At 39.1% G+C, this 19,120-nt stretch overlaps 1 protein-coding gene across 1 annotated transcript in view; it reads right to left on the bottom strand.

Annotated features, from left to right (window-relative positions):
• Window positions 1–6,296: 6,296 nt before the first annotated feature.
• Window positions 6,297–19,120, bottom strand: part of SMIM13 (small integral membrane protein 13) — a 106,946-nt gene continuing 94,122 nt past the window's right edge. The window contains exon 3 of the mRNA XM_053714744.1: window positions 6,297–9,087. Within this exon, the coding sequence (XP_053570719.1) occupies window positions 8,894–9,087 (194 nt within the window). The 3' untranslated portion in view covers window positions 6,297–8,893. The remainder of the gene's footprint in view (window positions 9,088–19,120) is intronic.

Raw genomic sequence — 19,120 nt, 5'->3', positions numbered from 1 at the left:
CAGACTGGGTTAGGGGCCCTTCAGAGATATTAATATCAGCGTCGTCATGCTCTTCAGTATCTAAAACAGAGCAGCCGCGCTTATGCTGACAAGTGTTCATTTTGGCTAAAATGTTTTTGACAGAATTATCCATTACAGCCGTTAATTGTTGCATAGTAAGGAGTATTGGCGCGCTAGATGTACTAGGGGCCTCCTGAGTGGGCAAGACTCGTGTAGACGAAGGAGGGAATGATGCAGTACCATGCTTACTCCCCTCACTTGAGGAATCATCTTGGGCATCATTGTCATTATCACATAAATCACATTTATTTAAATGAATAGGAATTCTGGCTTCCCCACATTCAGAACACAGTCTATCTGGTAGTTCAGACATGTTAAACAGGCATAAACTTGAAAACAAAGTACAAAAACGTTTTAAAATAAAACCGTTACTGTCACTTTAAATTTTAAACTGAACACACTTTATTACTGCAATTGCGAAAAAACATGAAGGAATTGTTCAAAATTCACCAAATTTTCACCACAGTGTCTTAAAGCTTTAAAAGTATTGCACACCAAATTTGGAAGCTTTAACCCTTAAAATAACGGAACCGGAGCCGTTTTAAACTTTAACCCCTTTACAGTCCCTGGTATCTGCTTTGCTGAGACCCAACCAAGCCCAAAGGGGAATACGATACCAAATGACGCCTTCAGAAAGTCTTTTCTAAGTATCAGAGCTCCTCTCACATGCGACTGCATGCCATGCCTCTCAAAAACAAGTGCGCCACACCGGCGCGAAAATGAGGCTCTGCTTATGCTTTGGGAAAGCCCCTAAGGAATAAGGTGTCTAATACAGTGCCTGCCGATATTATTATATCAAAATACCCAGATAAAATGATTCCTCAAGGCTAAATATGTGTTAATAATGAATCGATTTAGCCCAGAAAAAGTCTACAGTCTTAATAAGCCCTTGTGAAGCCCTTATTTACGATCGTAATAAACATGGCTTACCGGATCCCATAGGGAAAATGACAGCTTCCAGCATTACATCGTCTTGTTAGAATGTGTCATACCTCAAGCAGCAAGAGACTGCACACTGTTCCCCCAACTGAAGTTAATTGCTCTCAACAGTCCTGTGTGGAACAGCCATGGATTTTAGTTACGGTTGCTAAAATCATTTTCCTCATACAAACAGAAATCTTCATCTCTTTTCTGTTTCTGAGTAAATAGTACATACCAGCACTATTTCAAAATAACAAACTCTTGATTGAATAATAAAAACTACAGTTAAACACTAAAAAACTCTAAGCCATCTCCGTGGAGATGTTGCCTGTACAACGGCAAAGAGAATGACTGGGGTAGGCGGAGCCTAGGAGGGATCATGTGACCAGCTTTGCTGGGCTCTTTGCCATTTCCTGTTGGGGAAGAGAATATCCCACAAGTAAGGATGACGCCGTGGACCGGACACACCTATGTTGGAGAAAAATAAAATAATAATAAAGTATGTGAAAAATCTGTTTTTTTTTTTTTAATTCCCCCTTCTGCTTCCTTTCCCTCTCTTCTTGTCCTGCATAAATCAAGGGGCATGTACAAGACACTAGTACCTTACAAATTACACTTTTAATGAAGCTCAAGCTCGTACCTTTTAGATTTGAGGGTAGTGGTACAGGCTACCAATAACCCCAGGCCCAGATGTATTATGAAAAAAACAAAAATACAAATGCAGTTTATAATAAAGTCTGGCAAGAAGTATAGACACTTAGACAGTGGTAGTTGTATTACAACTACCACTGTCTATATACATCTTGCCAGACTTTAATTATTAGAAACTGCATTTGTTTTTTTCTCAATATATGTCATCTCTGGCTCTAGTAGTACACACAGACTCAGAGTCACTGTACTGGTAAGCACTTCTGCTCTCTTATTGGCACCAAGAGCGCGAGGCAATGAGCAGTGTATATGCAGTCAGTGCACTAGTTGTCCAGACTGTCATGTAGTGACACATGCCTGCCGCGCTGTTTCCAATCCCACTGCTGCATCTATGCATCAAAGAGCTCAGCAGTGCACCAGTCACAATCATGAAATATTTACTAAATTATTATACCCATTAATTACCAAAAGCCTCAAATAAGTCCTTGTCTGCCCAAGTTCAAAGTTGAGGACTGGGTGTGTGCTCGCTGCTGTCTGACAGTTATATGTCCATTATCACTTACCTGTACTGTTGCAGTTGTGACGTTCAAACTTCAAGGCAGCAGCCAGTCACCATGACAGACTGTAGGTACGGTATAGAAGCGAGTGGTGGTAGACTTCGGCCAGATCAGGGCAGCAGCTGTCCTCCGCTCAAGAAAAACAACAAAACAGGCTCCTCTGACTCCTTCCCTCTCAGATGGGTGGCGCACCAGCATCGAGGGATTGCTGTTTTGCGCATATCGCTCATTGGCTACCCTGCAAACTGAGAGGCCGTATATGTATGTATTTACAGACATATATACACAAGCACAAATACATTTGAACATTATACTATATATATCTATATATCTATATCTATATCTATATATATATATATATATATATATAACACACACACATTGGAGCCCTTTGCAGTTAAGTAAATGAAAACAGGTAAAAGCATATTCATGCAATATTCATTTGTAATAAAGGTTTTAACTATGTATTTACTGTAAATATTTTACATTCCAATGTTTTGCACATAGCAGAATATGTATATATATATATTACCAAAAAACTAAATTTATATATATTTATAAATAAATAGAACATTTTTCTATGTGAAGAACATTGGAATGTGAAATATTCATATTTTCATGTTAGGTTAACACGCATGAGAATATGCAACCGGGTTTTCTATTGACTTCTATGGGGGAATACGTGAACGTGCATTCAATATTCCAATTTAGTTTTTTTGCACTCGTCGGTTTAGCGCACCAGCAAACACAGTTCACTTTTAACTTCTAATACGAGCGCAACCTGACGAGCACAAAAAGCCAAACTTCGAACACATTTAAAGCTGGAGCATTAATTTGCGCTCCACTTGTAAACTGGCCCTATATGTTTTATTATTTTTCATCATTTTAAGATCTTTATCTGCAGCTGTGTCTAAAATGATGCAATGGAGTCAAAATTATTTGATGTAGCAGAATTGCATGCCACCATTTGACCCCAAAATGCAATTGTATATGTATATGTATATGTGTATATATATATATATATATATATATATATATATATATATATATATATATATATATATATATATATATATATATATATATATATATATTAAAAAAAAAAAAAAAATGGTTAACTTTTTCCCAAATGTTTGGTTTCTCACTGAAATCATTTACATACAACTACTGCAGTCATAAAAAGAATGGTTATAAAAGCTTCTCTAGGATCACCTTTATTCAGAAATAGCAATTAGAAGGCCGCTAATTGCAGTTGTGCACCACACTTCTGGAATTCCCAGCACTAAAGGGGTTAATCAATTAGTGGTTATGGGTAATATTTGCTGTTGTGCAGGAATTACCCTCCTACCCGACACCTCCCTTCCTGATCCCTCCCAAACAGCTCCCCCCCCATCACTACCATCTTAGGTACTCGCAGCCAGTCTGCTGTGTTTTTTTTAAAAAAATATGTATTTTTTGTAAAGTAGGGATCCCTTCTCACCCTCCCTGATAACCTCAAATAGCGCTCTAACCCTCCCCTCTGTTCCATGCCATCTTTGTTACTGGCTGTAACAAGTTTTTCTATTTTTTTTCTGTAGTGTAGGGATTCCCCTCCAAGTGATTAGTACTTTTTTTGTAGTGTGGGGACAAATCCCTTCTCCCATTTGCAGTACTGTAGCTAGAATTATTTATGCAAGAGAGAAACTACCACCATTTCCATACCAATATCATCCTCTTACGTTAAAATATGGGAATGTAGAAGTTTGAAAATTAGCTAAATATCTGCTATAGATACAGAGTCGAGTTATCTATGTGGACCAAGAATCTTCTTCATGCTATATGCAATCATTTCATGGTATGTGTGGATTATATATAGATATTGTTAACACAGAGAATGCTAGAGCCACAAACAGGGCAGTGAATGAACCCCTTGATAACCACAACACATACAACCACTCTAAAAGAGCCTGTAGGTTACCTTATAGAAAATATAGAAATAATTGAAGCTTCTAGACAGGGAAGTTGTTACCTACTCCAGGTAGCAGAAGTCTACAGCAAAATGTATAGTTAACATAGTTATAAACAATTGTGCTCAGTACCCATTATAAATAAATATGCACACACATGCCGCTGGTTTTCTGATGACATATAATACGCAATAAATCATAATAGCTTTTCATTTTTTTTTTATTTATTTTTTTTAAAAGAGCAACAAAACAAACTAAATGGTTTCTGGATAACATTTAATTGTGATTGGTAACACTGGAAAGGCAGAAGCAAAAACCACTGTCAGTAAAAGTGCGACATTTATTCTACAAGACACTTAAACATCAATACAGATACATTTCAGAGTTAACATAAAATTTAGCAGCATGTAAAAGGCCGTGCATAATGCCGCTAGCACAGTAATAGTGGGGTAAAACTGCATAGTTATTTCATAGTAGCAGATAATAGAAAATAAGGTACCTTTTTAATTTCTCCAAAGGCAAATAAACTTAAGAGATATAGATATAAGGGAAATTACATGGAATATGTCAATCTTCATGTATAAGCAACTCATAATAAATGTATGAAATGCTTTAAGATGGACGAGGAGGCACAAATAAGTTTAAAGTCTAGAACATAAAGTAGTGATATAATCAGTGTCACGTACACAAAGGCAAAACTAAACAAAAAAAGTTAGACGTGGATAGCCACAATCGTTTTTATTGCAGTTGTTATTAGTACCTCTTATATAATAAAAGGCAGTTCATGCATTCTGAAGCATGTGTATGGACGACAAATGGCAACAGTGCAGTAAACATGCTTCAAATTAGCTTATGTTTCTATAGTGCAGAATTTCCCATATCAGCTTTGCTCAAGTTTCATTTTTACATCTTATGGTTATTACTGTCCGCCGTAAAACCACCAAATTCTTTTTTTTTTTTTTAAACTCTGGTAAAATTGAGCAGCCATTTTTTATTTAGAAAGAACAAAACAGAAGCCTACTATTTTATTTCTCCTGCCATATAAATTAAATAAAAATTAGTTACTTTAATATTAAAGATTACAGCTTTTTTCTTTCTTTCATCACACAATGGCAATATAAAAAGGAAAACAAACAGATATGTAACACTAAGGTTTATAAGTAATACTATTGAAAACCTCATGGTTTATTTACACTAAAATAAGCCACTGACATCATAAATCCTCTTCACAAGAGTTGTCTATAGATGATTATAAAGCTAGTTCTACAGTTTAACCATTGTCTTATATTTGTCTTGCTCTAGTAAAGAAACAGGCTAATGTAACATTGTGAAACTACATGTAAGGAGTAAGAAATCGCATCAATGGGAAATGCCCTGGTTGTGCTTTATTAACAGCCAACAATAATCACAACTACTGAACTATATATATATATATATATATATATATATATATATATATATATATATATATATATATATATATATATTTATTTTTTTAAAGGCTGTCTCATTTTATTGTAGTCACCATAGACCACTGTTTTTTAAACCTGTCCACCGGCCTCTCCAACAGGCCAGGTATTCAGGATTACCTTGGTTGAGAACAAGTTAATAACCATGTTTATTAATCGTCTGATTTCACCTGTGCTCCAGTTCAGATATGCTCAAAATGTGGCCTTTAAGGGAGGTCTGAGGACAGGTTTGTAAACCAGTGCCATAGACAGACCACTGAAAATAGCAGCAGTATATGAAAATCTCAATTAGTTTAATAGACACTTTAAAGAATGTGTCTGTATTAACTGCACATGCATCTAATAATGTTACATCTAAGGTTCAACTGAGTTGTTACACCATGCCGTGTACTGTAGGGTAGATGCAAATGCCTCTATGAAATGGATTTTTTTTTATATTATAACAAACTAGAATTTTTTGTTGTACTGATTTATCAATGTGGTACCCCACAAACAACTGCCTGGGTTCTAGAATTTAACATGAAAAAAAAAGCAAATGTCACATACAAAATGACTTATTACATAACCAGTTAATGCAGCAAGATGTCTTTTCTGATAGAGCTCTCAAAATTAAACCTTCAAAGGTGGCTGCTTGGGTAATGAAAATGTCAAATTAAAAACCTTCTGTAAACAATGCTACACATTCATAAAGTGTGTTTGAAGAGGAATATGTTACAGCACATAAGTTTATTTCTAGCATTATAAGATATACAGCTCCAATTTAGTCTGGTCAAAAACACACACACACACACATATATATATATCCATCCATGCTAATATCTGTAAAAACAATACCTAACAAATTCCAGGGGCCAATAGAAGACACACTAGTATGAATATAAATGGAAAAAAAATACTTAAATTATATGAAAAACAATTATAGACAGAGCATACCATTTTTAAAATTGTTTCCAATTGACTTCTATTATCAAATTTGCTTTGTTCCCATGATATTGTGTTTTGAATACATGGTAGGAAATAGCTCTGCCATCTAGTGCTCTTGCAAAGGAATAACGTTCATGCAAAACTTCTACCATATAGTGCTCCAAAACGTGCTAGCTCCTAAGATTACGTCCATGGTTTTAAACAAGAGATACCAAGAGAACAAAGAAAAATTGATAATACAAGTAAATTAGAAAGATTAAAATGACATGCTCAATCTGAATCATGAAAAATATTTTTTGTTTCATATCCCTTTAATTAATTAATGTGACTTTTTCAGGACAGCCTTCCTCCCCAAAACACTAATAATAAAGTAATTTTGCTGTAAGCAATTTATATTTGTAGTTGCTATGTTGGCTATATATATATATATTTTTTTTTTTTAATTTATATTGAAACTGTAAAGAATTTATGATTTTTGCCATGAGCCCGCTATAAGGCCCCTTGAGAAACCATATAGACCCTTAGAGCGTCTAACACTAGCTCTGAAGATAGAACATTTAATTTTTCAAGGACTGCCTATGTATTAGAGACCACAATGTAATGCAATTAGAGTACCTTATTTAGAGGGCCTAGGCGTTCTCTCCTTAGGTGAATCCCAGCATTGTTACAGACAAATCTGTATCCCGCACACAGAAAATGTTATAGGCTCTTACAAACATTTTAGTCCTATAAAAATAAAATGTACAACACCATATCCCCCCCACTCCCAAAATACAAAGTTTGAATAGTTTTGGACTTATGAGTCACATGCTGCTGGGGGGTTGTACAGATATATTTACATCTGCAATAAAATGATGTACATGAACACTTTAAAGAATGTTGATATGTTATAAACAAAACCTTTGACTTTAACATTAAATAACATTTAATAATAAGCTGCATAAATGCTGTGCATTACAACAGCAGTATAAAAGGGTAGTGATATGTGCAAAATCATATGTAACGGTTTATAGTAAACTAAATCTGCTTTGCAGTCAAATAAAATCTGCACCTTTGAATAAAATCATCAAATTAAACAGAGATACATTATGATAAAAGCAACAACTTAGTGTTTTGTGTTGAAAAGTGATGTTTTACAGAGAAAAAAAGATCAATAGGAAACATCCTTTGAACAATGACTAATAATAATAATAGCTGCGGCTATTAAACATATACAAATCCTTCAGAAAAAGTACACCGTAAATAGGTCTAAAAAAAGCATTTCCATAGTCACGGTTGGTCCTGTTTGAAAATATATAAGACTGAGTTTAGTAAGTGATGGCAGTTTTTTGTTGATGTATCCAGTACCAAGCGGTGGTGTAGCATTTTCATTCACAGGCTACCACCACTTATTATGGTTTACCTCTATATTGCACAAACAGGGACCTAAAGATAATCTTGTTGAAATTAACTTTAAGATGCAATGTTCCATATGGGGACAGGAAAATCAAAATCCATCTGGTGAACGAGCACAAGATAAAAAGGCAATAAATGTCCTTAATGTTGAAAGATATCCATATTCGGATTTTGCTATGAAATAAAAATCAAGGACGATTTTTTCTTGGTTTTGAAAAGCTCACAAATGCTCTCTTTTTCATAATGACAGATTCACGACAAAATACATAAGAGCTAAGGCCAAGAATCTGGTAATATAACCCTTTATATATTGGCATTCTGGAGGCTGTGATTTTTTTTTTGCTGCAGCAGCAATGCACTGCTGCAATTTTTTTTTTTTTACTGGCTTTTTGTTAACAGAATCCCTAAACAAGTGTTTCTTTAGCAAAGCAGATTGACTAAAAGGTTTTTACTTCTATCTGGAAGTCTAATTTTTTTTTACTTCAACACTATAACATCACAACATGGAATGTTGAAGCTGTGAAATTACTAAATGCACTTAGGGCCCTTTTTGAAGGACAACATTCCCAAGGGTCAGAACTAAATGGCCTTGAATTCTTGCATGCCAGTCCACTTCAGTGGGCCAATACAGGTAGATATGCTTCCTATTGTTACACAGCTAAAACAGTGGCAATCCCAGCTTATAGAAGACAGTAAGTGCATGTTACACATGGTTCTCTGTCTTTCCTTCCCATGTCTACCATCATGCAAATAATACCTTCACAGCCATTGGAAAAGCAGAATATATATACACAGCTAAACTGTAGTAAAGCATTTGAATGGTAAATTAATGTATTCCCCTGGTATTCTCACCTACCCCAACCTTATGAAGTCAGTGCTTCAATAAAATGAAAAAGTTGACTTCTACAGTGCAGATAAGTAAAATATTGCATTTGAGTTTCCCAATGGACGATGCTTTGAACTGCTGACATTCTTAGGTGCCCTCTTCAGCAGGTGGCCGCCTTTGTCGTGGAGTCTTCGGCCGTGACCTCTGTGGAGTAGGTGGAGAGTCTGCTTCTTTGAGTGGTTCAGACGGTTCACTTTCTCCTTGTATAGAACCACTGTCACATACAAGTTCTCGAAGGAACTTGAATTTTGATAAGAAGAGATGCCAAACCACGTACCAACCTAAGCAGAACAGCAAAACAGTACAGTTATTCAGTAAGTTATATGGTGGTAGGTTTTTTTTTTAAATAAAAAAAAAAATACAATTAGAAAAACAGAGTAGATCATTTACTAAAATAAATACCCTAGCAGCAAAGTAAACTGATAACCTTGTTATTTTTTTCTATTACGTGGGTTAAACACATCGTTAAAGAATCACTCATAGATGCTGAGCCACACACATAATGCTGGGGACTAGCAGCTCTTTTCAGCTCCTGGGTGTCTAACTATGAGTTTAACCTATTTGAGCGGTTCAACAAAAAGAGTTGGAACTAGTGAATAAAATGACCTGCTCTAACAAACTAGAGCATGCACTTTATACACACAACTATCTGTTTTTACGTAAACCAAGAGTACCTGAGAGGGACAGATTATATGAGGCTAGTAAACAAATCTAAATACAGTCCTTTAGTCATAAAAATAATTGTATTTGCCATAATAAAGTATGTTTCACAAAGAAGCAAAATATTTAAAAAAAAAAAAGTGTGAATGTAGAAATATTATTAAGGGACATTAGACACCTCTTGTTTTGTGTAAAAATTGTGCTTTGTCTTACGCGCCCTAGGGAGGCCAAAAAGGAATACCGGAAACCTAAATTTACAAACTCTCTATGTGATTTGCAACATTTGTGGTTTACAGAACTTGCTTTTGGTCTCTAGGGGAAAGAAAAACATAATTTACCTGATAAATTCCTTTCTCCTGTAGTGTAGTCAGTCCACAGGTCATCCATTACTTATGGGATATTAACGCCTCCCTAACAGGAAGTGCAAGAGGATCACCCAAGCAGAGCTGCTATATAGCTCCTCCCCTCTACGTCATACCCAGTCATTCGACCGAAAACCAAACGAGAAAGGAGAAACTATAGGGTGCAGTGGTGACTGGAGTATAATTTAAAATTTAGACCTGCCATAAAAAACAGGGCGGGCCGTGGACTGACTACACTACAGGAGAAAGGAATTTATCAGGTAAGCATAAATTATGTTTTCTCCTGTTAAGTGTAGTCAGTCCACGGGTCATCCATTACTTATGGGATACCAATACCAAAGCTAAAAGTACACGGATGACGGGAGGGACAGGCAGGATCTTTACACGGAAGGAACCACTGCCTGAAGAACCTCTCTCCCAAACACAGCCTCAGAAGAAGCAAAAGTGTCAAATTTGTAAAATTTGGAAAAAGTATGAAGAGAAGACCAAGTTGCAGCCTTGCAAATCTGTTCAACAGAGGCCTCATTCTTAAAGGCCCATGTGGAAGCCACAGCTCTCGTAGAATGAGCTGTAATTCTTTCAGGAGGCTGCTGTCCAGCAGTCTCATAGGCTAAACGTATTATGCTACGAAGCCAGAAAGAGAGAGAGGTAGCAGAAGCTTTCTGACCTCTCCTCTGTCCAGAATAAACGACAAACAGGGAAGAAGTTTGGCGAAAATCTTTAGTTGCCTGTAAATAAAATTTCAGGGCACGGACTACGTCTAGATTGTGTAGAAGTCGTTCCTTCTTTGAAGAAGGGTTAGGACACAATGAAGGAACAACAATCTCTTGATTGATATTCCTGTTAGTGACTACCTTAGGTAAGAACCCAGGTTTAGTACGCAGAACTACCTTGTCTGAATGAAAAATCAGATAAGGAGAATCACAATGTAAGGCCGATAACTCAGAGACTCTACGAGCCGAGGAAATAGCCATTGAAAACAGAACTTTCCAAGATAACAGCTTGATATCAATGGAATGAAGGGGTTCAAACGGAACACCCTGTAAAACGTTAAGAACTAAGTTTAAGCTCCACGGTGGAGCAACAGTCTTAAACACAGGCTTAATCCTGGCCAAAGCCTGACAAAAGGCCTGAACGTCTGGAACTTCTGACAGACGTTTGTGTAAAAGGATTGACAGAGCTGAGATCTGTCCCTTTAAAGAACTAGCAGATAAACCCTTTTCTAAACCTTCTTGTAGAAAAGACAATATCCTAGGAATCCTAACCTTACTCCATGAGTAACTCTTGGATTCGCACCAATGTAAGTATTTACGCCATATTTTATGGTAAATTTTCCTGGTGACAGGTTTCCTAGCCTGTATTAAGGTATCAATTACTGACTCCGAAAATCCACGCTTTGATAAAATCAAGCGTTCAATCTCCATGCAGTCAGCTTCAGAGAAATTAGATTTTGATGTTTGAAAGGACCCTGAATTAGAAGGTCCTGTCTCAGAGACAGAGACCAAGGTGGACAAGATGACATGTCTACGCAGGCGCTATTAGAATCACCGATGCTCTCTCCTGTTTGATTCTGGCAATCAATCGAGGAAGCATCGGGAAGGGTGGGAACACATAAGCCATCTTGAAGTTCCAAGGTGCTGTCAGAGCATCTATCAGAACCGCTCCCGGGTCCCTGGACCTGGACCCGTAACAAGGAAGCTTGGCGTTCTGGCGAGACGCCATGAGATCCATATCTGGTTTGCCCCAACGCCGAAGTATTTGGGCAAAGACCTCCGGATGAAGTTCCCACTCCCCCGGATGAACAGTCTGGCGACTTAGGAAATCCGCCTCCCAGTTCTCCACGCCTGGGATGTGGATCGCTGATAGGTGGCAAGAGTGAGACTCTGCCCAGAGAATTATCTTTGAGACTTCCATCATCGCTAGGGAACTCCTTGTCCCTCCTTGATGATTGATGTAAGCCACAGTCGTGATGTTTTCCGACTGAAACCTGATGAACCTCAGAGATGCTAGCTGAGGCCAAGCTAGAAGGGCATTGAAAACTGCTCTTAATTCCAGAATGTTTATGGGAAGGAGACTCTCCTCCTGAGTCCATGATCCCTGAGACTTCAGGGAATTCCAGACAGCGCCCCAACCTAGCAGGCTGGCGTCTTGTTACAATCGTCCAATCTGGTCTGCTGAAGGGCATCCCCTTGGACAGATGTGGCCGAGAGAGCCACCATAGAAGAGAATTTCTTGTCTCTTGATCCAGATTCAGCATAGGGGACAAATCTGAGTAATCCCCATTCCACTGATTTAGCATGCACAACTGCAGTGGTCTGAGATGCAGGCGTGCAAAGGGAACTATGTCCATTGCCGCTACCATTAAACCGATTACCTCCATGCATTGAGCCACTGACGGGTGTGGAATGGAATGAAGGACACGGCAAGCATTTAGGAGTTTTGTTAACCTGTCCTCTGTCAGGTAAATTTTCATTTCTACCAAATCTATAAGAGTCCCCAAGAAGGGAACTCTTGTGAGTGGCAATAGAGAACTCTTTTCTTCGTTCACCTTCCACCCATGTGACCTTAGAAATGCCAGTACTAACTCTGTATGAGACTTGGCAGCTTGGAAACTTGACGCTTGTATCAGAATGTCATCTAGGTACGGAGCTACCGATATTCCTCGCGGTCTTAGTACCGCCAGAAGAGAACCCAGAACCTTTGTGAAGATTCTTGGAGCAGTAGCTAACCCGAAGGGAAGAGCTACAAACTGGTAATGCCTGTCTAGAAAGGCAAACCTTAGGTACCGGTAATGATCCTTGTGAATCGGTATGTGAAGGTACGCATCCTTTAAATCCACTGTGGTCATGTACTGACCCTTTTGGATCATGGGTAAGATTGTCCGAATAGTTTCCATTTTGAACGATGGAACTCTTAGGAATTTGTTTAGGATCTTTAAGTCCAAGATTGGTCTGAAGGTTCCTTCTTTCTTGGGAACCACAAACAGATTTGAGTAAAACCCTTGTCCGTGTTCCAACCGCGGAACTGGGTGGATCACTCCCATTAGTAAAAGATCTTATACACAGCGTAGAAACGCCTCTTTCTTTATCTGGTTTGTTGACAATCTTGAAAGGTGAAATCTCCCTTTTGGAGGAGAAGCTTTGAAGTCCAGAAGATATCCCTGAGATATGATCTCTAACGCCCAGGGATCCTGGACATCTCTTGCCCAAGCCTGGGCGAAGACAGAAAGTCTGCCCCCCACTAGATCCGTTTCCGGATCGGGGGCCCTCACTTCATGCTGTCTTAGGGGCAGCAGCAGGTTTTCTGGCCTGCTTGCCCTTGTTCCAGGTCTGGTTAGGTTTCCAGCCCTGTCTGTAGCGAGCAACAGTTCCTTCCTGTTTTGGAGCGGAGGAAGTTGATGCTGCTCCTGCCTTGAAGTTGCGAAAGGCACGAAAATTAGACTGTCTAGCCCTTGGTTTGGCTCTGTCTTGAGGTAGGGCATGTCCCTTACCTCCAGTAATGTCAGCGATAATTTCTTTCAAACCGGGCCCGAATAAGGTCTGCCCCTTGAAAGGTATGTTAAGCAATTTAGATTTAGAAGTCACATCAGCTGACCAGGATTTAAGCCACAGCGCTCTGCGCGCCTGAATGGCGAATCCGGAGTTCTTAGCCGTAAGTTTAGTTAAATGTACTACGGCATCAGAAATAAATGAATTAGCTAGCTTAAGGACTCTAAGCTTGTCTGTAATCTCATCCAATGTAGCTGAGCTAATGGTCTCTTCCAGAGACTCAAACCAGAATGCCGCCACAGCCGTGACAGGCGCAATGCATGCAAGGGGTTGCAATATAAAACCTTGTTGAACAAACATTTTCTTAAGGTAACCCTCTAACTTTTTATCCATTGGATCTGAAAAAGCACAGCTATCCTCCACCGGGATAGTGGTACGCTTAGCTAAAGTAGAAACTGCTCCCTCCACCTTAGGGACCGTCTGCCATAAGTCCCGTGTGGTGGCGTCTATTGGAAACATTTTTCTAAATATAGGAGGGGGTGAGAAAGGCACACCGGGTCTATCCCACTCCTTGTTAACAATTTCTGTAAGCCTTTTAGGTATAGGAAAAACGTCAGTACACGTCGGTACCGCAAAATATTTATCCAGCCTACATATTTTCTCTGGGATTGCAACCGTGTTACAATCATTCAGAGCCGCTAATACCTCCCCTAGCAACACATGGAGGTTCTCAAGCTTAAATTTAAAATTTGAAATGTCTGAATCCAGTTTATTTGGATCAGATCCGTCACCCACAGAATGAAGCTCTCCGTCTTCATGTTCTGCAAATTGTGACGCAGTATCAGACATGGCCCTAGTATTTTCAGCGCACTCTGTTCTCACTCCAGAGTGGTCGCGTTTACCCCTAAGTTCTGGTAATTTAGATAAAACTTCAGTCATAACATTAGCCATGTCTTGCAAGGTGATTTGTAATGGCCGCCCTGATGTACTTGGCGTCACAATATCACGCACCTCCTGAGCGGGAGATGCAGGTACTGACACGTGAGGAGAGTTAGTCGGCATAACTTCCCCCTCGTTGTCTGGTGAAATTTTCTTTACATGTACAGATTGGCTTTTACTTAAAGTAGCATCAATGCAATTAGTACACAAATTTCTATTGGGCTCCACATTGGCCTTTGAACATATTGCACAAAGAGATTCCTCTGTGTCAGACATGTTTAAACAAACTAGCAATTAAACTAGCAAGCTTGGAAAATACTTTTCAAATAAATTTACAAGCAATATAAAAAACGTTACTGTGCCTTTAAGAAGCACACAAAAAACTGTCACAGTTGAAATAACATGAACCGGATTAGTTATAGAAACCAAATTTTCACATTAAATTTATTAATTTAGCAAAGGATTGCACCCACTAGCAAATGGATGATTAACCCCTTAATACCAAAAAACGGATACCAATAAAAATATATACGTTTTTATCACAGTCAAAGCACAGTCTCACAGGTCTGCTGTGAGTGATTACCTCCCTCAAAACTAGTTTTGGAGACCCCTGAGCTCTTCAGTGCAAGCATACACACATATCAGCCTGATACCAGTTACTACTACTGCATTTAAGGCTGTACTTACATTACATCGGTATTAGCAGTATTTTCTCAGTCAATTCCATTCCTTAGAAAATAATATACTGCAACATACCTCCTTGCAGGTGAACCCTGCCCGCTGTCCCCTGTTCTGAAGTTACCTCGCTCCTCAGAATGGCCGAGAACAGCAAATGGATCTTAGTTACGTCCGCTAAGATCATACACAACTCAGGTAGATTCTTCTTCTAATGCTGCCTGAGAAAAAACAACACACTCCGGTGCTGTTTAAAATAAACTTTTGATTGAAGAAATAAAAACTAATTTTAATAACCACAGTCCTCTCACACATCCTATCTATTAGTTAGGTGCAAGAGAATGACTGGGTATGACGTAGAGGGGAGGAGCTATATAGCAGCTCTGCTTGGGTGATCCTCTTGCACTTCCTGTTAGGGAGGAGTTAATATCCCATAAGTAATGGATGACCCGTGGACTGACTACACTTAACAGGAGAAAAAAACTTTGGCTGCTTTCCTATAACTGATATTTGAAGTTTGTAGCTTAGTAGAATTCAGAACCTTGACCCTCCTGAATGGTACAGTGATGGACAGGAGCTCATTTATATTTTTCCTTAACTGGTAAAAACATAGGATAGAAGACATGACTGACATTTCTCTGGGTGCAACACAAGGCAAATGTTGCTAACAAAACACTTAACGACCGTGACGTACCCTGTACATCACGGGTAGTTAAGGGATTGTCTGGGTATAGTAGTGCGCGTCTTACCTCCTGAAGGCTTGCTAAAATAGTGCAGTGTCGCAGCAATATTGAAAACATCAACCCCATAGAAAGACCAGCGATGTATACGGTATGTCGCTGACCATTAAGGGGTTAAAAAAACAAAAAAACTTTGTACGCAGGTCTTTTAAAATACTGTAAATAATTTCTGATGTGTACACGCAAAATGACTAATATCTCTTTGAAATAACTAACAAGCATAAACATGTCGTAAACATTGCCAAAATTCTTATTTTAAAACTCCATAAACTGTGTTTTGTTTTGGTAAACTATACAAAGCGAATAGCAGCTATAATCACAGTGATGAATGATTTACATACAGAAATGCAGACAATACACGTGCATTAAATGAATGCTGATAATGGCCGCTTGTAGTGGGATTCTGCTCTTTTTGGAGCCGTATTTATTTATTTAAATAGTGCAACACACAAAGATCTAGAATTGCACATATCTTTGTGTGTTGCACTATTATATAAATACATCTGTCTCCAAAAAGATGCTGATAAGGCGGTTCTTCGTACTAAAATATAAATTATGCTTACCTGATAATTTCATTTCCATCGTGGGGAGAAGAGTCCACGGCTTCATTCATTACTTGTGGGAAATTAACTGGCCACCAGGAGGAGGCAGAGACACCCCAGCCAAAGGCTTAAATACCTCTCCCACTTCCCTCATCCCCCTGTCATTCTGCCGAGGGAACAAGGAACAGTAGAAGAAAAATCAGGGTATAAATGATGCCAGAAGAACAAACTAAATTTAGGTTCGCACACCGGAGCAACGAGCGGGAGCCGTGGACTATCCTCCCCACGATGGAAATTAAATTATCAGGTAAGGATAATTTATATTTTCCATCTAAAGGGGAGGAGAGTCCACGGTTTCATTTATTACTTGTGGGAACAAATACCCAAGCTCTAGAGGACACTGAATGAAAATGAGAGGGCAAGAGGCGGACCCTAATCTGAGGGTACCACAGCCTGTAAAACCTCTCTCCCAAAAACTGCTTCTGCCGAAGCAAAAACGTCAAATTTGTAAATTTTTGTAAAGGTATGTAAGGAGGACCAGGTAACCGCCTTACAAATCTGCTCCATAGAGGCCTCATTCTTGAAGGCCCACGAAGAAGCCACAGCTCTAGTTGAATGAGCCTTGATCCTCTGAGGAGGCTTATGTCCCGCTGTCTCGTAGGCCAAGTGAATCATGCTCCTCAACCAAAAGGACAAAGAAGTTGCAGAGGCTTTCTGCCCCTTACACTTCCCTGAATACACCACAAAAAGAAATGTAGTCTGTCTGACATCTGTCATTGACTGAAGATAGAACTTCAAAGCTGGAACAACGTCCAAATTATGAAGTAACTTCTCCTTAGGAGAAGAGGGGTTAGGACACAAAGAAGGGACAACGATTTCCTGATTGATGTTATGGTTAGACACAACCCTGGGAATAAATCCTAAACCAGTGCGAAGAACATCTTTATCAGCGTGAACAACCAGATGAGGCTCACATTGCAAGGCCGCCAACTAAGATACTCTGCGTGCCGATGAAATAGCCAACAGAAATAGAATCTTCCAAGAAAGAATCTTAATGTCAAAAGAGTGCATAGGTTCAAACGGAACCATCTGCAACACCTTCAGAACCAAGTTCAAACTCCAAGGAGGAGCGGATTGTCTAAAAACAGGCCTGATTCTAGACAAAGCCTAAACAAAAAGGAAATGTATGCTTACCTGATAAATTTATTTCTTTTACGATACGAGTCCACGGATTTCATTCTTACTTGTGGGATTTATCCTCCTGCTAACAGGAAGTGGCAAAGAGCACCACAGCAGAGCTGTATATATAGCTCCTCCCTTCACTCCACCTCCAGTCATTCGACCGAAGTTAGGAAGAGAAAGGAAAAGCCAAAGGTGCAGAGGTGACTGAAGTTTATAAAAATAAGTATATACCTGTCTTAGAAATGACAGGGTGGGCCGTGGACCCGTCATATCGTAAAATAAATAAATTTATCAGGTAAGCATAAATTTCCGTTTCTTTTACAAGATATGACGAGTCCACGGATTTCATCCTTACTTGTGGGATACAATACCAAAGCTACAGGACACGGATGAAAGGGAGGGACAAGACAGGAACCTAAACAGAAGGCACCACTGCTTGAAGAACCTTTCTCCCAAAACAGCCTCAGAAGAAGCAAAAGTATAAAATTTGGAAAATTTGGAAAAAGTGTGAAGAGACGACCAAGTTGCAGCCTTGCAAATCTGTTTAAAAGAAGCATCGTTTTTAAATGCCCATGAGGAAGCCACAGCCCTAGTAGAATGAGCCGTAATTCTTTCAGGAGGCTGCTGTCCAGCAGTTTCATACTCCAGACGGATGATACTCTTCAGCCAAAAAGAAAGAGAGAAGTAGCCGTAGCTTTCTGACCCCTACGCTTTCCAGAAAAAACAATGAATAATGAAGATGATTGACGGAAATCCTTAGTTGCCTGCAAGTAAAACTTCAAGGCACGGACTACGTCCAAGTTATGCAACATACGTTGCTCCTTAGAAGAAGGGTTATGACATAATTAAGGAACCACAATTTCCTGATTAATATTCTTATTAAAAACAACCTTAGGAAGGAAACCAGGTTTGGTACGTAAAACCACCTTATCAGAATGAAAGATAAGGCGAATCACATTGTAACGCTGAAAGCTCAACTCTACGAGCAGAAGAAATAGCAACCAAAAACAAAACTTTCCAAGATTATAACTTTATTACTTATGGAATGCATGGGTTCAAACGGAACCCCTTGAAGAACATTCAGAACTAAATTCAAATTCCAGGGTGGAGCAATTTTTCTAAACACAGGCTTGATCCTGGTCAAAGCCTGACAAAAGGACTGAACATCTGGAGCATCTGCCAAATGTTTGTGAAGTAAAATCGACAAAGCAGAGATTTGTCCCTTTAAGGAACTTGCTGACAACCCTTTCTCCAATCCTTCTTGGAGAAAAGACAGAATCCTGGGAATCCTAACTCTACTCCATGAGTAGTTCTTGGATTCGCACCAATAAAGAGATTTACGCCATATCTTATGGTACATCTTTCTAGTAACAGGTTTACGTGCCTGAATCAAAGTATCAATGACCGAATCAGAGAACCCCCGCTTAGATAAAATCAAGCGTTTAATTTCTCTGCAGCTGACTGCTTGGAGATTGGATTTGGATGTTGGAAAGGACCTTGAATGAGAAGGTCCTGTCTCATTGGAAGTTTCCACGGCGGCAGAGAGGACATGTCCACTAGATCTGCATATCAAGTCCTGCGTGGCCACGCAGGCGCGATTAGAATTACTGAAGCTCTCTCCTGTTTGATCCGAGCAATCACTCGGGGAAGGAGAGGAAACGGTGGAAACACATAAGCTAGGTTGAATGACCAAGGCACTGCCAAGGCATCTATCAGTTCGGCCTGA

Source organism: Bombina bombina, chromosome 5, assembly GCF_027579735.1.
Source record: "Bombina bombina isolate aBomBom1 chromosome 5, aBomBom1.pri, whole genome shotgun sequence".
Lineage (NCBI taxonomy): Eukaryota > Metazoa > Chordata > Amphibia > Anura > Bombinatoridae > Bombina > Bombina bombina.
The sequence above is the reverse complement of the archived record's forward strand: the minus strand, read 5'-3'. Positions and strand labels throughout refer to the sequence as shown.